This window comes from Desmodus rotundus, chromosome 9 (genome assembly GCF_022682495.2).
Source record: "Desmodus rotundus isolate HL8 chromosome 9, HLdesRot8A.1, whole genome shotgun sequence".
NCBI classification, from domain to species: domain Eukaryota; kingdom Metazoa; phylum Chordata; class Mammalia; order Chiroptera; family Phyllostomidae; genus Desmodus; species Desmodus rotundus.
The window spans coordinates 88,388,869-88,409,896 of NC_071395.1; the positions used below are offsets into that span (position 1 = coordinate 88,388,869).

The window sequence follows — 21,028 nt, forward strand, 5'->3', positions numbered from 1 at the left end:
TATTTGTGTAATTTGCCTTGTTAACAGATTAAAGGAGAAAAATAAACATGCAAATCTCAATAAATATGGACAGGACAATAAAAATCAGTATGACTAAAAAGAAAGCCTTGTCACAAACTACTGGTAGGAGACCACTTCCTTTCCCTGACAAGCTGTATTTTCAACAAATATCCTACTTGGTGGTAAATGTTACAATTACTCTCTTTTAAATCAGACCAATCACGTGTCTGTCATCCCCTCTGCGTACCTTGATGGTGCACTAACATAAGAAAAAGAAATAGGAGGTATAAGAATTGGAATGGAAAACTACAGAAGTGTCGACATTCACAAACGGTAGATCTGCTACATAGAAAATCCAAGAGACTCCCGTTTAGCAATGTTGCTCTATACAAGAGCAGCGTACACAATCAGTGATAGTACAGAGCAATCAAATCTGTTTAAGCACTTCTCAAAAGATAATTAAGATCATTAAGTGAAAAGAAAAGCAGCAGACTGTGAGATGTTTTAGCACATAAATATGGCAAAGGATTAATATCCAGAATATTTCAAGAATCCCTATAAATTAGTAAGAAAAAGGATGAACCCCAGAGAAAAGTACATGGGAGAAAGGCATAAACAGACGCTTCATAGCAAAAGGAATAGGAGTGGGACTGGCCGTGAAAAGATGCTGCGTGTCACGAGCAATCGTGGACATGCACGTTGAGACGACAGTGAGACCCCCGCACACAGGCGTTTACATGAGCCACCATTTATGTCTTTGCCGAACGAGGCTGAGAAAGCTTAAGTATCTCGCCGGAGCTCACATAAGTTACAGATTCTCGGTTCTACCCTCTCAACAGGCAGGGGTGGGGCTGCAAATCCACCCGCTGGCACTTGACCGGAAACTGAGCGCTCTCCTTGGGACTCCAGGCTGCACCACCGCGCTCAGCCAGCAGGGGGCAAGTCTGCCACCCACCCTCTTTCCTGATGGGGCGATCATTGTCCCTTAGCTCCAGGAAGACAGCTCATTTAAAAAAGGGAAAAGATCATAGGTCACTTAAAGAAAATTGTGGTGCATATTTATTAAACAGTAAAATAAAAAGAATAAATTCATCCACAATCCTACTATCAAAACACCACTGTTAATGTCGTTATATTCATCATCCCATGTGTTAACAGATTTTTTTGTTTTACAAGTTAACAAATTGCCAATATTTTGTGTTCTGCTTTTTTTTTTCATCTAACGTGATCTTATCAGGATTTTCCATTAACGACTATGTAGTAGCCCACTGAGTGGACAAACCATGGTTCCTATACCCCTTCTCTTTCAGAAAGACTCTGGGTGGTTTTGAGCACTGTGCTATTGCATACAACGGAGAATAAATACCTTTGCGTACTTTTGTACTGACATCCATTTCCTTAGCAGCAATTCCCAGAAGTGGAATTTGGGGAACCGAGAGAAGTGGACATGCCTAAAGCTCAGCGCGTGTCGCCAAACTGCTTTCCCAAAGGATGGCACCGCCTTATGCTCTGGCCAGCAGAGCACAGAAGTGACTGTGTCCTAAGTGACATTGATCTCTCTAACTTAACGTCTTATTTTGAGATAATTGTAGATTCACATGCCATTGAGAGGAATCGTACACAGAGATCCCGTGAACCCTTTATCCAGGTTCCGCCGATGGTACCATCTTGCAAAACTACAGCGCGGTGCATCACAACCAGGATGCAGTCGAGGTGCAGAGCACCCCCACACCGCGGGGCTCCCTCCTGTGGCCACACGGGCCTCCCCCCACCCACCTCTCCTTCTGATCCCAGCAACCACGAATCTGTTCTTCACTTCTCTATTTTTGTCGTTTCAAGAATGGTATATAAATGGAATCATGAAGCGACATTCCTGTCAAAAAAACAGATGGAACTAACTTACAGACAGAAGAACTATAGGAAACGCATTTTTGAGCTGGCTAGTCTCTGGCCCAGCTCTGTCCAGTAGAATAAATACAGTGAGAGTTACATGATGTAATGTGAAGTTTTCTATCATAATTTCACTTAGCCCCATATGCCATTTCAACATGTAGTCGGTGTTTTAAAACATTGTCAATGAGATGTTTTACAGCCTACTCTGTACGAAGTCTTAGAAATCTGGTGGGTGTTCTGGGCTGATGGCACGTCTCAGCTCGGGCTGGCCACGCTGCGAGTCTCCGGGGCCCCGTGGGGCTAGTGGCTGCCATGTTGGACAGCTCAGCTCCGGTCCAAACTGAGCTAAGTTCCAACCATGAGCCTGGGGTCTGTATGTCTCCAGGCTCGTGAGGGTCCCCATGCATGGTGGTTCTCAACTTCAGCTGCACGTTGGAATCACCTGGAATCTTTTATAATACTGATGCCTCACCCTCCCCTCCACCCACCCCACCAGAAGGTCAGGTATAATTGGTCTCGGAAGCAATCCGTCTCTGGGATTTCTGTAAAACTCTTCAAGATGATGCTCCTGGGCCTCAGGGATTGAGGCCCACTGGTATAAAGGCCCAGGGTTGTGTCCTGTTCAATCCCATCGTGCCGTGGGGTTCTGGGAAAGGTCCCTTTTCTCAGTTCCTGACCTGACCCCTTGGAGAGCAGGCACTTTCCTCCCCAGCAGTTCTGAAGGCTTCTGTATGCCCCATGCCTGCCACGTGCCGCCCCGATCTCTGCTTGTTCAGTTGGGAGACAGTTACCAAGGCTGGTTTTAAAGTGAGATGCACACAAGCATCCTCCCCTCCCCTGCCCACCCCACCAGCACCATCTCATGACCCCATGCATTTTCTGCACTGGGGTCGGCCTCCTCAGTGGCCAGTCCGGCTTCCTTCCTGGATTGAGGAACGAAGGTGAACATTTGCCAAGAGCCCACGACCTACTTCATGGCGCAGAACCCTCACAGCGGCCCTGGGAAGAAGCAATTGTTCCTGGGTTATGGATGAGACTCTGAAAGGCTGAGCCAGCAGCCCAAGGCCCCACGGCCAACCCCAGCAGACTCAGGACTGGAAGCTAAAGCCACCCCCCAACCCCAGCCCAGGGCGTCCAGGCGGCCTCAGTGGGCTGATGTCCTGAGCAGCGAGCCACAGGGAAAGTGACAGCCAGGCTGAGGTTCACGCTTGTCCTGCCTAGTGCTTCTTTTTCCAGGCCACTGCCCTCCCGCACCCAGTGGCTCTGGGCCTGTGAGGTGATGTCACTGGCTAAGAAGCAGACAGCATAGCACCCTTGCCTCCTCATCCTTGTCCCCACCCACCTCCTGGGGGCCTAGTGCACAGTGGAGCTGCTCCTGCTTCACTCTCAGTTCCCTGCCCAGATTGTTAGTTCTGTCGTCCAGTCAGGAGTAATTAAAGTCTCTAAAATCATCGTAAGCACCTTGACTGTACCTGTCAAGAGTCATGTGGCATCTGCTGGGGCAAGAACTCTTGGGTCAGCAGCGGGACCCTCCAGGGGCCACAGAACTTTTACTCTACCGTGTGGCCCTGGACCTCCTCACCCATGGCGGGGGGGAGTGGGGGCATGCTCAGAACCAGGCCCCTGGGTCTCAGGGCAGCCAAACGTCATTTCATGCTAAGTCACGGGAGCAAACGGAGGAGCAGGCAGCATCGTGTTGAGAGCTGACTCCTCAGAGAAACACATCAGCCCTTTTATGCTTTTCTCTCCTTGTGCCTCTGGTTCAAGGCTCTGTCCCTGAAGTGGCTGGCACTTCATCTTCCATTTCGCACTAATGTTGGGAGGGCTGGAACCCTGGGCTTGTGGGTGTTGCTCCGGGACCCACGCCACCTTCCTGGCTCTCTGTGTGACCCAGGGCTGGGGGCTCAAAGGCGCAGGGTCCAGGGCGGTGGAGCAGAGCAGGCCTGGGTGTGTGTGCTACCGGCGATTAGAATCCTGAGTCAGGGGAGAATGTGCTGGGGGCAAGAAAACGGACGGCAGGAGGTATTTATAGAAACACGCCCACTGCTTTGTAACCAGGCCAGGCCGCACTGATTGTCTCCCAAGGGTTCTTCTCTAGCAGTATTTCCGCAGCGCACTTCCCCCAGCTCCCCCACCCTCCTTCCTTCCTCCTCCCAGAAGGAAGAATCAGCAGAAAAAGAAATGTCTCTCTTGCCCTGGCTGGTGTGGCTCAGCGGATTGAGCACCGGCCTGCAAACCAAAAGGTTGCTGCCGGTTCGGTTCCCAGTCAGGGCACATGCCTGGGTTGCGGGCCAGGTCCCCAGTTGGGAGTGTGGGAGAAGCAACCTATCCATGTATCTATCACATATCGATGTTTCTCTCCGTCTCTTTCTCCCTTCCTTCTCTAAAAATAAAAATCTTACAAAAAAAAATTAATGCCTCTCTTGAAACATAAATACTAACTCCAAGCATAAAGGAGGGATTGGACGGAACGAGGATTATTCCGAGGCCGGCCAGGAGCACTCAGCTCCTTTCCCCTACTTCCCACTCCAACTGCACGCTCACCATTTCATGTGAAAACACCTGGGGTGCCCGTGCACCTGAGCGAGCCAAAGGCCAAGCAGAAAAGGGATGAAACCATCAGCCCTCTTATCTTAAGCAAGAGGCTGATGATGTTGAGCCAAATCAGGTCCAAGTTTCCCTCTGGCAGTCAGGAATCTCCACTTTTCAGAAGCGAGGGTTTCCAAAGTGATGAGCTCAGCACTCTGTCAAAACGACTTCTGCCACTTCACAGGGTAAGAGGAAGGAGAAGCAGTTTTGCTTAGCAGATAATGGGGCCAGATTGCTGGGTTCAAATCCTAGCTCCCCCACTTTCTATCTGTTGACCTTGGCTGGGTGGCGGAACCACCAACCCCCTCATCTATAAAGTGGAGATAATGACCACAGTTGAGATTGCTGTGTGTGCCCTGGCTGGTGTGGCTCAGCTGGCTGGGCATCGTCCCACAAAGCAAAAGGTCACTGGTTCGATTCTTGGTCAGGGCACATGCCTGGGTTGTAGGTTCAGTCCCTGGTCAGGGCGTGTTTGGGAGGCAACCGATCGATGTTTCTCTTTCACATCGATGTTTCTCTCCCTCTCTTTCTCCCTCCCTTCACCTCACTCTAACAATAAATGAACAAAATCTTTTTAAAAAATTGCTTTCTGCACTTACTATGCACTAGGCAGGAGCCCCTATTTTAAGCTGGTTACATGGGTTGGTTCGTTTACTCCTCCTCCCCCTTTGAAGAAGGTACTGGTAGTACCCTCGTTTCAGTCTTAGTGCTGGCCACAAAGGCTTGTTTCGAGGATTAAGTGAATTAATGTGTGTAAGTTGCTTAGAACTGTTTCTGGCATGGAGTCCTGTCCAACACATGTCAGCCGTCCAGAACCGGGGAGACAGAAGTGCACAGGGGGCAGCAGACCCCAAATCAGGATCCCAAGGAGGGGAGAAACCCCTGGGCCCCGCTGTCCCTACAGGCTTTGGCAGCCTGGGTCTGACGGATGGCCAGTGTCACCAAAATTAGATCAAGTCTGAACATTTTTCCTGTCTACACGCATTAAGGCCCAGGGTAGGAAGTCATTTTCCGTCTCTCGCTGGCTATTCTCCTGCCCGGTAGCTGTGGGGGTTGCGATGCTATGGGCGCAGTGGGCGCCGCTGGAGGTGTGAGTGGGAGGAAGCAGGCGCGGAGTGGGTGTCTCACTGCCGACAATTAAGACTTCATGTCACCGAGTGGTGTGGTGTGCAGCCCTGGTTGCAGTTGTGTTTAAGTGGAATGGGAAGGAAGAGTGGTGTAGGCAGCTCTGCCTTTCCTACGCAGAGTTCGGTTTCTACAAATAGCAAAGACAAAAATCCACTTCTGTTGGGCTGGAACTTCGGGGGTGGCTGCTCTCCTCGTGGGACTGGTGTTTAGGGCTGGCCAGGACATCTGCTGTCGCGTCTCTTCTGCTGCCAGGGTCCCCGACGTGGTCCACAGATGGGGTCGGACAGGGGGGCAGAGGGGAGGGTGGAACTCTATCGTTCCTGGCTGATAGCGGGGCTGGGAACGAGGGACGTCACAGACAAGAAGCACAGAAGCCCAAGGTACAGACACGTTTGCTCAAACGCAATAGGTTTATGGGGTGGTCTTATGGCTCGTTATTCCATATTCCATAATATATCCCAATATATTCCATATTTTTTAATACCATGAGATATGAATTACATATGATATAAAATAATCAAAAGAGCAGTTCTGTGTTGTTGAAGAGGGGGCAGACTGCTTTACATCCCTGGAGTAAGTGGAAGAGTGTGAACTGGGCGACTACCACATCTCCGTCCTCAGGCCCCTTTATGTAAAATAATAATCGTAATCCTCACGGGGCCTGTCCCGTAGGGATCCAAATGACAATGTGGATGCTCCACGGATGGACGAGCCCGATGAGGGGCAGCCGTCATCGCCTTCCCCGTTGTCGTCCTCGTCGCTGCGTGCCCTGTGCTGATGCTCACGTCATGTGAGCCTTCGGTGCGTGGCACCCCACATGCACCCAGCCTGCGGGCCCAGGAAACAGGAACCACAGTCTCCATGGCCTGCAGAGCTCCTAGGCCAGCTGCGGGCGAGTGCCCTTCACATCATCATGCAGTTTAGCTCCTTCAATGAGAAAAACCTAAAATCTCTCCCGTCCAAAGCCTTTGTTGATATGCAGGTGAGAGGGGAGACAGGAAGGCTGAAATTCAGTTTGGGAGGGAGGGTGCAGGGAGGGTGACAATTCTGCAGGGACCAACTGCCAGGATGAGAGCTGGATAATGATGAGAAAGCCCAGGCCGTTTTGTTCCGTTTCAGGGACAAAATCACCCTGTTCCATCTGCCCTGCTGTTCACCGCTCTTTGGGTGTCAGGGTGTCATGTTGCGATCGCAGCATTTACCGGGCTGGCGCGCAGTGGCCCAGCCTTACTCAGTGACACTTTCCTAAACCCTCACAGTAACACATGAGAAGCCGCCCCTGCTACTCAGATGGAGAGACCGAGGTTCAGCGTGGTGGTGATTTCCGCAGGATCTGAAATGAAGGAACTGGCACTCCGGCTCAGATTTGCCTGATCCCAAAGCCCATGTGCCGCTCACTTGCCCACATAGCTGTAAATTCCGGGGATTAAACTGGGACCCTCAGATCTGCCATCACTAAGCTACGTGCTCAACAATCGTGCCTGGGGCTTATCTTACACTTAGCAGTTAGAAAAACATGCTTATAACTGAGTGATGAAGTTGTCTTGGTAACTTCTGCTGAATGACAAATTACCTCAAAACATAATGGTATAAAACAACAGCTAATATATTTTGCTTGTGATTTGGTGGGTCAGGAATTTGGGAAGTGCTCAGCTGGACAGTTTTTTTTTTTTTAAGATGGTATTTATTTATTTATTTATTTATTTATTTATTTCTAGAGAGAGGGGAAGGGAAGGAGAAAGAGAGGGAGAGAAACATTGATCAGTTGCCTCTTGAACATGCCCTGACCAGGGACAGAACCTGCAAGCCAGGGATGTGCCCTGACCAGGAACCGAACCAGCGACCTTTTGCTTTGCGGGGTGATGCCCGATCCCCTGAGCCACACCAGTCAGGGCTTGCTTGGGCTGCCATCACCCACAGGCTCAGCTGGGCTGGAGGTCCGGGATGACTCAAGCCCATGGCTGGCAGCTGGTTCTGGCTGCTGGCTGGCCGCTCAGCTGGGCTGTCAACCAGAGCACTGTGAGCGGCCTCCGAAGCAGTGTTCTCAACCCGAGGTGATGTGCCCCGACCCAGGGACACGTTTGTGTATTACAACCGGTGGGTAGAGGCAGGGATGCGGGGAAACACCCTGCAGAGTCCACGATGGCCCCACCCCACAAAGAATTGTCCAGCCCCACATGTCAGTAGGGCCCAGTCTGAGAGCCCTTCTCTAAGGCATGGCGATCTCGGGGTCCGACTTCTTACATGGGGGCTGGCTTCCCCTGAGGGAGTTCCCAAGAGAACCAGGTTACAGGGAGAACCAGGAGATGCAGGGCTCCCACGCACACCTGTACCCTCACCTGTCTCTGAGCACCTAAGCACACCGTTGCAAGTGCTTTTATTATTGGCTTGGGCAGGGAAATGTGCCATTAGTGATTTAATTCTCCACAAGACATTTCTCCCTAATTGCTAGTCATGGGATGATAATTAGCAACGGTTAATTCCTGATAATTAACAAGCTAATGCCTAGAGGTAATGGCACCCGGGTAATCATCTTAAAGCTCCCAGGCTTCTGTGTCTGGGCCCCAAGCCCCAGAGTGTAGCACCACGCTTCAGCATCTCTAGCCCAGGAGTTAGCGGGCACCCTGCACGCAAGGGCAGTGATGGAGAATCGACAGCTCTAGTCTTTTCTTCAGTTCTCCACTTTGGATATAAAAATAATCCATGTTTTTTCAGAAGCTTTGCTGAGCACCGGAAAGCAATAAAGGAAATCTAATATCCATAACTTTATTACCTGGAAACACCTACCATCGACATTTTGGTTTACTTCTTCCCTGACCGTGAATTTTTTTCACAGTTGAATTCTTCTTAGATGTGGTTTCACATCCAGCTTTAGTCATGTAACAGTATGGCATAAACATCTCTTTGGGGTAGCGGCTCATAAAAAGCGTCTGCCTTCCCCATCAGAAGAATCGGAGGAACCTTGTGGATGAACGATGGGCTTCATGGGAAGGAGAGACAGTCGTGTACACGCAAGGACTTGGACAGAAGCCTGATGACGTGGGAACTAGGACTTCACCCAAGACCAGCGTCCTCAAGGGCCCCCCATTCCTGCTGCCGTTGCCAGAAGACATCGGGTGTGCACATAGGCAGTGACATTGGAAGAAAGGCAGGAAGGGGATGAACTAAGATGCAAGTGATGGCGTTTGCAGAATGGGGTGGTACAGGTTATTTCCACCTGCTGCCCCCTAGCGTTCCATGCAGCACAGGGGAAAAGCATTGAACCAGCATTCACACATCGGTCCCTCCAGGGGCCGGGCTAGGCGACCTCAGGTGCTCCTCCCCTCTGGACCTTGACTTTCCTGCATGCAGTTCAAGAGAAACACCAGTCCTTCATGTTCCAACATGGTTTTCGGAATCAGAGATGCCAAGCGGGAGAGCACCTCCCGGAGACCGCATGGGAGGGTGGGCCGGGAGCTGCCCAGAGCGAGCCCAGTAGGAGCAGCCAACAGCCCTTAGGTGACACCTGGTCATTTACAAAGACCGTCTTCCAAGTGTTGTGTCACGTACATTTCTAGATTCCCTAGTGGCCCACTTTGGGTGTGTCTCTTCACCCCGACACTCCAGAAGGGTCTGTTTCCTCAGGAGGGAGATGGTGCGGCCAGAGCACGGGCCTCGGGATTAGACCTAGGTCTAAATCCACAGTCCGTCCCCCACCCGGGACGTCCTGCAGGCTTACCTAACATCCCGGAGCCTCCGTTTCCCGATCCACGAAGTGGGGCTAATGCTGCCCACGTGGGGGCAGTTGTGCGGTCCTGATGCTGCTGTTTCTTTGTAGATAAGTACGATCTCATATCGGAAGCATGACTACTCTTGTGTCGTGAATAGGATGTTCTCCTCCGCTCTGGGCAGAGCTCCGTGAGCTTGTCACAGACTCTGGAAGGGACTCCCTTCTTCCCACGCTCACTCCCGGCTCCAGGCTCTGCTGTTGCAGAGTTTCGTAGGTCAGGTCAGCTTCGGCCTCTTCTTCCATGTCTTGTGTTTGTAGATTCAGATCCAGCCTGCTCTCTCCCTTCATCTTTCCGAGCCTCCGAGACCCAGATCATGTTTTTATCTCGCTGCCAAGCTTATCACTAAAATGGGCTGTTCGGCTCCGGCTGGCACTGGCTGTCTATGTATTTCAGAAGCCCTGATCCGTCTGCCTTACACGGACAGGGGCTTATTTGCCCAGCGGCGCTTAAGAATAATTCCTTACACCAGGACCGCGCTTCAGATTTTTTAAAGCCCTGTTGTAGCTGCTGTGACATTTAATCTCCCAGCCATTCTGGGGCGTGAGCAGGGCAGGCCTGGTTATTCTGGACATCCTTGTTCCCCAAGTGGCTGTCTCAGAACAAGGCACCATTGCGTGGACAGATAAGTAGGGAAAGCCCTGGAATGTGTGAGGCTTTGGGACAGACTCAGCGCACGGTGAGCTTAGTTAGATCCTCGAGGCTTTAACGTGTGTGTGTGTGTGTGTGTGCGCGCGCGCGCGGTGGGATTCTTCAAGACCTACATGCAGCGCTTTCCAAGGCTTTTTTCACTGGAGTTCTTTTTGCTAGAATATTCCAAGGAAATTTTGCTCTGTGGACCCCACTTCGGAAGACACTCGTAGGGGTGGCACAAGAAGGGCCTTGAGAATGAGGCAGGGTGAAGTTCAAATGTAGGCACCTCCACCTGCCCACAGAGTGACCTTGGGCAAGTTTCTTAACTTCTCTGATCCTCGGTGTGCTCACCTGGGCAGGGAGGTGGTAATGGAGTTGCGAGAATTAAAACAGAGCGTAAGTGCTTAGCAGGGTGCCTCATGGTGATGATAAACACGAAGTAGACTGTACGTTTATTACTCTCTTCCTCTGTGTTACCGGAAGAAAAACAGGCCCCAGAAAGGTTGATTTTCCAACCTTATACAGAGATTTAGTGTCTGGGTTGAGGGTACAGCCCAGGTTTCCTGCCTCTCAAGGCTCATTGCAGCATATGGGGTTCTGTCCTCATCCAGGCGTCTCACCCTTGCATTCTCCTCCCCTTCCCTTCCCTCCAGCAACCGTCCTTGAGTTCTAATTCCATTCTCTCTGGAAGATATGGGGGCCCTGGGAGCTTCAAGTGTAAGTGAATGTACTTAGCCAACCGCTATGAAAAGCTTAATTACCATTTCCCACGTCACTCCCCAACCTACCAATCCATGCAGCAGTCTCCGGGGCCCCTCTGAGCAGTCTGCTCTGCCCCTCCCCCACCGCCGTCCACCTGCCAGGCGGGTCCTGCCCCAGGGTGACAGCCCTGATGCTGTTGTGTCATCCTCTCCTGGCTCATGAACTCTGTGCAGTGCCTCTGAGGCCATTGCCTCTCCCACAGCAGTGAGCACAGGGCCCCACGCACAGTAGGTGCTCTGTGACATACTTGTAACCCAGTCGGGAGCCTAGCCAGCTGGCTCTGCCCCTCACCCCATTGTGTGGAGACTGACTTGGCTTGGTGGGGAGGGCTGGCTGTTTTGCATTTTATTTTCCCTTCTTTGTCAAAGCTGGTTCAGGAAGGAGTGGCTGGGGTTAAACCCGGGAGCTCTTGGCCTGGCTTACAGGGTGCATGGGTTTCCAAGGGCTCACACGCAGCATCATCGGGAGGCCGACTACGGCTCGTTCTATAGGTCAGTCAACCCTCCCATGGTCAGCTGATAGGGCAGGGCCGGTGTGCTAGATGTCCCCCGTTCCTGCAAAGAGCACCCATTTACCTCCCCTTCCCCTTTCTCCCCTCCTACAGCCAGCTCAGACTGCGCAGGCGAATCCCCTGAGATACGATGCCATGCCCTGAGTAGGGCCCCGGGTCACCACCGGATGGCGTTCCTTCCCCACCACAGGTGCTGTGACGCCTGACACTTGACTGAACGTTAATGCCCTGTTTCGGCATTTCGGGCTTTGCGTTGTCGCACAGGGTTCACGCTTGGTGACACCGAGAGCACGCTTGGCTATGCACGCTGAGTTGCCCAGGCCCCACCCTCTTCTGGAGTTGGCTCTGCCTCGAGCCCCCCGGGGTGACCCTCTTCTGGGCTCTCATCACATCCTGGGCTTCCCTGTCACTATTTGGCCCAGTTCTTCACAAACTCCAGCAGGTATACACTCACCTGGATCTTGTTACAACGCGGATTCTGATTGACAACGTTGGGAGAGCCGAGGCATCCGCATTTCTCACAAGCTCCCAGGGGACACAGCTGGTCAGTGGTTCACACTTTGAGTAGCAAAGACTGGTCCCTCTCAACTTGGGCTGCACTTGAGAATCATTGGGAGCTCTTGAAAAACACTGTTGCCCTCATCTGAGCCCAGCTGCACCAGGACCTCTCGGAGTGGCACCCAGGCAGCGGGGATTACTGGGCAAACCCTGGGTGACTTAAGATGGGAGCCAGTGTGCAGAGCCCTGAGCTGGGCTCTGGGCTCTGTGGGGGTCAGCTTCCATCAGCCTTACCCCTCAGGGTTTCCCAGCTCCGAGCCCAGTGCCTGGCCCTGGCAGGTGTCAGCAGGCCGGCTTGAATAGACTCTTAGCTTCTCCCTGGCTGGTTCAGAGCTGACTCCTGCCAATACTGAGTGCTGAGCAGGCAAGAGTCAGATGGTTTCTAATTAGGTGGGTTTAGGAGGCCCATTGAACTTGGACAGTGTGATGTGGCTTCTTTACTTCTGTTGACCTAGAACTATACCAAATTGCAGCTCATGAGGAAGACACCTTCCCAAGAAGCCTTCTCTGCCCTCTGTCTCTTCCCGAGGCTGCTGCTACTTCCCCTCCTTGGCTGCCACAGCTCTCTGCCAGGGTGCACTTGACCCTCAGAGTCCTTCTCGACACCAAGAAGCACCCCCCTACCCTGGCAGAGCTCACTCCTCCAGCCTCCTCCTTGCTTCAGAGCCAGGCAGATCTCTAGCACAGCTCCCCGGAAGCTACATTCTAATTGCTTTGTGGATGCCTTTGTCCTTCTAGGCGGGAGGCCTTCAAGGGCAAAGATAGCGTCGTGTTCAGTGTTCATCTTTTTATCTTTCGTGTTGGGCACAGTGGACTACTGGGTGGATGGATGGATGGATGGATGGATGGATGGATGGATGGATAGCATTATCCAGCAAGGGGGATTCCCACAGAGGACAAGCCAGCCCCTGGCAGTAGCCTGGCAAGAACGCTGTGAGTTCCAGCAGGGAGGAGAAGAGGGTGCAGTGGCCTGGCGTCCAGGGAGCTGGCCTGTTGGTCTTGACTCATCAAGAGTTCGCTTTAGTCACCCCCCCAGGCCCCTCCCCTTGGCCTCCTTGGAGGTACAGCTGCTACTGCCCACTCCCCCTTGTTCCCACCCCCAGAGCTCACTCCCTGCTGGCGGGACCACGGCTGCGGCCACCCACTCAACCACAGGGAAGATGAGTGCCTGCGGGAGGAAGGCCCTGACCCTGCTGAGCAGCATCTTCGCCGTCTGCGGCCTGGGCCTCCTGGGCATCGCCGTCAGCACCGACTACTGGCTGTACCTGGAGGAGGGCGTGGTCCTGCCCCAGAACCAGAGCACGGAGATCAAGATGTCCCTCCACTCCGGCCTGTGGCGTGTCTGCTTCCTCGCAGGTAAGGGTACCCGGGGCTTTACACAGCTCTGCCCCCAGAGGAGCAGCCCCACCCCCTGGACCAGGAGCTCCCCTCCCCAACCCTTGGGAAGAGATGCCCCAGCTGGAAGGAGATGGTTCACCTGGACAATCCTCATGAAGCCTGGGTAGTGCCCCCTGCGGTGACCAGGACCCCTCCCAAACTTGAGTCCTGACGTGTGGCATCCATCTGAGCCAGCGCTCTTGTCACCGGGGACCTGGGTCTCCCCACCTGAAACGAGTGTGTAGCCACGCCTTCTGCACACTCCACCTCCAGGCTGAGGGCACTGACACCACACAGGGCTCAAAGCTCTCCCCGTGCCTGGACCCCCTGCTTCATTGATCTCCAAATGAGGCAGCAGAGATTGGGGGAGGGGAAGGTCGTCTCCCTGACTCAGCACCAGTGGTTGGCAGGATGGGCAAGGCTTGGCAGCCGCTCTGCGTCTGTGTGCAGGGGATGGCGAGGAGGACTCCCAGGTGCAGGTCTTTCCCAGTGTGCAAGGTGGGGCAGGTCTGGGCGCCGCCTGTCCGGTCCTCCCGGCAGCTCTAGTTCTTCTAGAGGCTACTGCTTCTCTGGAACCCTTGGAGTCGCTACTGTCCTTTGTCCCATTATCATGGCCCGAACCAGCCTGTACAAGAGCATCTCTGTCTCCATGTCCTGAGACAGGCCACAAACTTGGGCTGACCAGAATCGCCACAGGGTGGTCACTGGGCACTTCTCGGAGGGCCCTGTAACCTATGGGTGCCCTGGGCAGAGGGGCTGCAGGGTCCTCCCAGCTGTGTGGTAGGGCTTTGGGAGATGGGTGTGGGGTTGGTGCCCACACCAGGGTGTGTGTGTGTGTGTGTCACCCTGGTGAGCAACACCACTGATTGCCGTTACACATGTATTTAACTTTGTCTGAAAGAGTCGCTGCAAGGACAGTTGGAATGCAATGGAAACCAGTAACAGCACGCCCGTTTCTTTTATGTTACACATTGTTTCCTTTCTAACAAGTTTTCTAGTTCAGGAAGCCACTGCCTCGTCTGCATCTCACGACTGTGACTGGTCTCCTGGGAATGGCCCTCCCAGTGAGGCTGTTGGGAAGGTTTCTTCCTTTCCTCTCTGGTCGGGGTGATCCTGTCTCTGCCCCATCTTCCCCACCCTCCACCAGTCACCTCCAAACTGGGCCTTGCCTTCAGCTTCCACCTGGGGTGGTCTCACAGGTGGCATCCGCAGCCCCGCCTCCCCCTGCCCTGACGGTTTGCAGACATGCCAGAGACCCCAGCTTCAGTCTTTGGTCACTAAAGCTCCTTTCACCTCTTCTTTTTCCTTTCCTTTTCTTTTTTAATTTTTTTTATTACAGTTAACATTCAATATTATTTTGTATTAGTTTCAGGTGAACAGCATAGTGGTTACGCAATCATATACTTTAGAAAGTGATCCCCCGATATTTCCAGTACCCACGTGGTGCCCACCAGTATTTGACAGGGAGGACACCTCAAGGCCTGGCCTGCTGGTGACTGGCATCTGTTTTGGGGATGGCGTCCGATACCAACCTCACCTCTCATTGCCAGGGACTATGTGGCATCACCGAGCACAATTGGAAGTCGCCAGGATCTGGCTTCTGAAGTGGTTGGCAAGGCTTTGGGGGTTCTGCTCCGTGACACCCACACCGGGGAATCGAAACCCACTACCCGCCGAGTCTGTCCCTAAGCAACAAGACAGCCACCATCATGTTACTCAGCCTCAGTTTGCGGGCTGGCCACTTCTCATGAGCCTCTCGGAGCTTGGGTTCAGGAAGGACGGGACATCAGGCTGTGCTCCAGCCCTGCTGTGGGGGACGGGACCCCCTAGGGTCTGGAGCTCGTCCAGGGGTCAAAAATCCTAGAAGCATTTGGAGGTACCATTCAAATAACTCCAAGTCCACCTTCCAGAAGGACGCAGAAAGGTAAACGATTCTTGTCTTTGTAGGCGAGGAGCGTGGACGCTGCTTCACCATAGAATATGTGATGCCTATGAACACCCAGCTGACGTCCGAGTCCACTGTCAACGTTCTAAGTAGGTGCCTCAGACTCCAAGCCGGGCCGCTGGCTCCGCAGAGCAGAGCAGGGCGGAGGGAAGATTCAGGGGGACCAGCTTGTATCCCGAGGGCTGATGTCCTTGCCCTCGGCTGGCTGTGCTGGCCTGAGCTCCCCGGAACTTGTTCTGTCCATTACTTATCCCGAGATGGTGACAGGTTGCTGGAACGTCCCAGGCTTGTGACCCAGGCAAGTGAGAGGGCATCCATACCCAGCATCTTAGCCTGCTTGGGCTGCTAGAACAAAATACCATAGACCCCGTGGCTCATAAAGAGCAGAAATGTATTTCCCTCAGTTCAGGAGACCAGGAGTCCAGGATTGAGGCTCTAGCACGGTCATGTTCTGGTAAGGGCTGTCTTCCGATTCGTAGCAGGTGCCATCTTGCTGTGTCCCGTCTGGTGGAAGGGCAAGGGAGCTCCCTGGGGTCTCATTTATAAGGGCACTAATCCTGTGCAGGAGTGCTCCACCCTCCTGACCTTAGCAACTCCTCAAAGCCCCGCCTCTGATCCTATCACACTGGGGAGTAGGTTTCAACATATGGATTTGGGAGGGGGGATGGGGACAAAAACATTCAGACCATGGTACTCAGGGAACTGAATCAAGGCCTCTGGCCCCCAGCAAGACTGACCATGCATGGTCTTGGCCTCACCAGAGCTGGTTCTGACCCCTAAAGTGAACTTTCAGTACAGTTCTGACACTGAGATAGTGCAGGCTCCACAGGCTAAGAGTAAGGGACAAAGGCTCCGGCAGCACTGGGAGGTCCCAGGCCACCCAAGGAGGGGACGGAGCCTGGGGAGCTCATGCACGGTGCAGCTTTGGGGACCAGCTGGCAGACACCGCCAGGAGCACCCAACTCAGGAGGGTGAGGCCAGTGCAGGCTGACAGTGTCCCTTTGTCCCCTCAATTAGAAATGATTCGCTCGGCCACACCGTTCCCTCTGGTCAGTCTCTTCTTCATGTTCATTGGCTTCATCCTGAGCAACATCGGACACATCCGTCCTCACAGGACAATACTGGCCTTTGTCTCTGGCATCTTCTTCATCCTCTCCGGTAAGTCTGTTGTTTTCATGCACTCTGGGCTTTCGACACCTGAACAGCCGTACTCTGGGCAGTCCTGGCCGTGGCTGTGGGTCGGCCCCCGGCGCCAGGCCAGCTGAGTGAGTGACCCAGGCTCCTGCAGTGTCCTCAGCCCACCCTCTACACGGTGCTGTTTCCATCCAGGCCGGGAGGTAGGGACCCGGGGTTAAGCTCCTCATCCTGCTACGAACCTGACAATAGTCAAGGCTGTACAGTAGCCGGAATGCACCTGAGGTTTTCCAGCAGTCGGGTTCAGAATCCTCAGGTGGAACTGGGCCGCACGAGGTGGTTCTAACGAGAGCAGCGGACGGGGTCCTCGGGACCAGCAGTGACGCAAACATGAGCTAAGTGCCCGGAAGTCCTGAGTCGCGTTGATTTTCCTTGAACATTCATCCTTCAAGATGTCCTGGTTTAATCATGTGAAGGGAATTAAGCCTGAACAGCTCAAAACAGGGTAATTAATTATGTGCTGATTCAATTACAGTCACTCATTGACGGGAACGGTGCCTGAGGCCGTCATTTATTTGCACAATGTCAGTGGGACTCTGGACCCCATGGGGGCCCCCCACCCCCTCCCTGACTGAACAATTACCAGAATCTGGGCAAACTCTCCTTACCTCTCTGCCTGATGATCTCAACAGGCCACACCCAGTGGTGCGGGGGGGGGGGGGGGGGGGGGGGGGCTGCACAAACCAGGAGCCACTCAGTCTCCGCAGTGATGTTGCCACCTTCGGCTGGAGACAGGGACTGGAGGCCTGACTGCCTCTGTCAGCGGGAGTCGGTTTTCTTCCTCAGTTTAGCAAAGCCACCGCTAGCTCAGTGGTTCTCTCCCATCATTCACATTAGCGTCACCTGAGGAGCTGTTAGGGCAATACAGTGCCAGGGCCCCAGCCCACAGGTGACTCAATGTCCAGGGGTGGGGATCGGGCATCTACATCCGACAGGTGGCTCTAGAGAGCAGAGGGGTGAGAGCCCTCGGCTTACCACGGCTCAGGAGGAGGCTGGCAGGAAGCTTTTTTTAAAATCGACTTTATTGGGGTGACATTGGTTAATGAAATTCTGTAGGTTTCAGGGGTACGATTCCATAAGACATCATCTGTATGTAGAATTGTGTGTTCGCCACCCCAAAACGAGCAAATGAAATAGAGACGGAGCTTTCTCACCTGCACATGTCTGCTTTCCAGAAGGTCATGGTCCAAACTGGGTCTTCAGGAGGCAAGCTCCTCCTCTCCCTGAACCCCAGAACGAGTGCCCTGTCCCCAGGCTTTCTTCCTGAACCCCAAGGGGTGGTGGGTACCCCACCAGCAAACTCCGGGGCCTCCTCTCCAAGCCCCCCTGCCCTCCCCCAGGCCTCTCTCTTGTAGTCGGCCTGGTGCTCTACATCTCCAGCATCAACGACGAGATGCTCAACAGGACCAAGGATGCAGAGACCTATTTCAGCTACAAGTACGGCTGGTCGTTTGCCTTCGCTGCCATATCCTTCCTTTTAACAGAGGTAACCCTTCCAACAGGCTGGGTGGGGAGCGGGGCGTGCCCGGGGCCCAGACAGAGGAGGAAGGCAGGCTACGCACATCCTGGACCCACCACGCTACCGCCCTTCGTCCCCAGAACGCAACGTGGTTTACGGGCTCGTGGCTGCTCCATCCAGGACGGCCCAGGGCCCTGCTCCTGCCCCCACCCCCAGCAGCTCTCGTCCCTGTGTCCGCCTGCCGGGAGCAAGGCCAGGCCCCCAGCAGTGAGCCCTCCTCTGCCTTCTCCTGTCTGTAGAGTGCGGGGGTGATGTCCGTGTACCTGTTCATGAAGAGGTACACCGCCGAGGACATGTACAGGCCTCATCATGGCTTCTACCGCCCGCGGCTGAGCAACTGCTCCGATTACTCGGGCCAGTTCCTCCACCCAGACGCCTGGGTCCGGGGCCGCAGCCCCTCCGACATCTCCAGCGACGCCTCCCTGCAGATGAACAGCAACTACCCAGCCTTGCTCAAGTGCCCCGACTATGACCAGATGTCGTCTTCCCCCTGCTGAGCCTCGCCGCAGGCCTCCTGGGACTGTGGACAGCCAGGCAGCTTCTCCCCAGCTCCCCTGCTGGCCTGTGAGCCCCAGGCCCCTGGTTGACAGGCCGGCCTCCCCCAAGCTTAGCTGTTGTCACTTGACCCATGTTGTTTCCCTGCTCCCACCGCCCCCCACCCAACCACCCACTATCTCTAACTGCCTCACGGTGGTGTCAGGAGTCTGGAGCCAGAGGGCAAGCAGACTGGCTGAGAGCATGGGTGCAGCCCCACCTCTTACACGTCAATCACACCAGCCACTCTCCCCTTTCCTGGAACAGGTGGGGGTCACAGCTGTGTATTGGTCCCTGCACACTCAGCTTCATGGCTCAGGCCAAGGCCAGCTCTGAGATGCCAAGCTCCTTACACAGGCCCAGCGGGGCTCGTGTGCTTGCCAGCTGGCCTGGCCCTCACATTCACGGTCTGGACCCCGGACCAAAAGGTGACTGATACAGAGGTCTGGCTGGTTCAGAATTGTCAAGCAATGTTCCTTGTGACATCTTTTATTCTCTTTGTCGCCTGCCTCCCCCCACACAACACCCCCCCTCTGTGCTCTCCACCTCCCCCTCAGCCCCCCAGACTGTGAATCCCTCCCCTTCTCCCACCAGAACTCAACTGCCCTAGGGGACTAAGGGGGCTCTGAGGCCACTGATGAAGTCACAAAGAGGTGTTAATGGCTGATGATGTCTTAATACGTATGGCCCCTCCCTAACATTTAACAGGGGCCTTTAATGCCTTAACCCAAAGAAGTGACTCTGATAATGAGAATTTCAGAATTTTCCTGGTCTGAGTTCATATTCCCAGGCACTGTTTCAGGCTCCAGGGATACTGTCCCCGTGCACACCAGCCACATCTCCGGTTCAAGACCCTGAGACCCAAACATGAAGACAGCTGTCTATACCAGCTAAGCAGAAGGCAGCTTTCAAAGAGGCTGCGTGGGCCCCAGAGCTGGACTTGCTGATGCCTGGAGCACTTTGAGTCTAAACAAGCCAGGCTGGGAACCACCCGGCCACTCCCCTGAGGATGCCCATGAACGTCGGGAGGGGGTTGCCAATTTAATCCTACATAGGGCCACGTCTGCTTCCTGGGTGTGGTACATATGTTGGCAAACAGATGTCCCCAGAAGGCGAGGCAGCCTGGTGCCCATTTTCCTAGTAGGAAACCTGAGCTGGGATGTGCAGAGCGCTTCCTGCTGAGTCCATGGGGCAGGAGACAGTGAGAGGACCTCTACAGGACGCGCCCCCTCGGTTCTTCAGGGGTCTCAGCTCCTGTGGTTTCAGGTTTGAGGTTCTGATCAGCAAAACGACGACAGGCCCTCTGCTGTATGTTTGCTCTGCCTGCTTTTCTCTCTTTCTCTTTAAGACAGTGTTAGGTGCTGCGTGCACAAAGCCACAGTGGGCGACTCGTGGGCTCTGGAAAGTGGTACCAAAAAGCGCACGTGTGACGAGTGCAGCCTTCCGAAGGACAGGGTTTTATGGGGTCGACTTTTGTTGTGGGGTTTTTGTTTTATTTTTTGCTTGGCATAACAATGCCCCAGACTGGGTGGCTTCAACAACAGACATTTATTTCTCACAGTGCCGCCGGTCAAGTGTCCAAGATCAAGGGGTCAGGAGACTGGGTTTCTTCGGAGGCCCCCTCCTTGGCTTGCTGATGGCCATCTCCTCCACTGTGTCCTCACATGGCCTTTTCTCTGCACGCCTGCACGCCCCTGGTGTCCAAATCCCCTCTGTATGGGGGCACCAGCCTGAAATTTCATGATTCAGCTTCATGTAGAAAGCTCTAGATTGCCCTCACCTTTTACCCCTTGCCTATAAACCAGTAGCAACATAAGGCCCCGACTCTCCCTGCACTGGCACCGTGATGACCGTAGTGTCTTTGGCCACCGTGTACGGAATCATCTGGAAACCACAGTGTCCCACAGCAAAGGAGTCGGCAAGTGCACTCGGAGACCACTAGGTAGCTCTTCCAAACTCGACAGGCGTGGAGATGCACTCTACTCCGGTTTTTGTCCGTGTGAGTAGCACGTAGGATGCACTCTTCTCTCCGTAAAGCTCTCTTGCTCTCTCACGGTGCCGGGCTTGTCCTCATGCACGTGGGAAAAATAGAAGCCGCCCCTGGACACGGTGGACTGGTGGCTGTGATGTCAGCAGGGTGCGCCTTTACTGGCCTGGATGCCGAGCTGCCAAACTGCACAACTGTCACAGTTTCCTTTCCATCTGGAAATTAACTTCAGAACTGGACCCTGTTGGCCACCTCTCCACAATCAAAAGATTTTAATCAAACATTAAAGTATATAAACTCAACTCAGAATCATGAATCATGGCCCCTTCCCCAATTTCTGAGCTTTTGTTTCCTTGAGCACTTAAAAAAAAAAACACATTGATGAGCTTCTTTTTTTTTTCCCCTCAAAAAATGGGAGGGGGAGACTCATACACCAAAATCTGATGAGTTTTGGAATAAAACCACTTGGGGTTACCAGCCATGGGACATTGGCTCCCTCCCACCCCCATTCTTGCCTCGGGTGAGTCTAGATGCCTCAACCCCAGCACCACAGAGGGCCTTCAAAGGCGTGGGCTGCTGCCAGGGCTGTGCGCAGAGCTGAGGGGAGGAGTCACAGGCAAATCCACATGGT

At 53.7% G+C, this 21,028-nt stretch overlaps 1 protein-coding gene across 1 annotated transcript in view; it reads left to right on the top strand.

Annotated features, from left to right (window-relative positions):
* The window catches only part of CACNG5 (calcium voltage-gated channel auxiliary subunit gamma 5), a 30,877-nt gene extending 10,164 nt beyond the window's left edge, over positions 1 to 20,713 (top strand). Inside the window, exons 2-6 of the mRNA XM_024573329.4 lie at positions 12,945 to 13,197; positions 15,166 to 15,252; positions 16,181 to 16,321; positions 17,698 to 17,843; positions 18,116 to 20,713. Of these exons, the coding sequence (XP_024429097.1) occupies positions 13,002 to 13,197; positions 15,166 to 15,252; positions 16,181 to 16,321; positions 17,698 to 17,843; positions 18,116 to 18,373 (828 nt within the window). The 5' untranslated portion in view covers positions 12,945 to 13,001 and the 3' untranslated portion in view covers positions 18,374 to 20,713. The remainder of the gene's footprint in view (positions 1 to 12,944; positions 13,198 to 15,165; positions 15,253 to 16,180; positions 16,322 to 17,697; positions 17,844 to 18,115) is intronic.
* Positions 20,714 to 21,028: the final 315 nt, after the last annotated feature.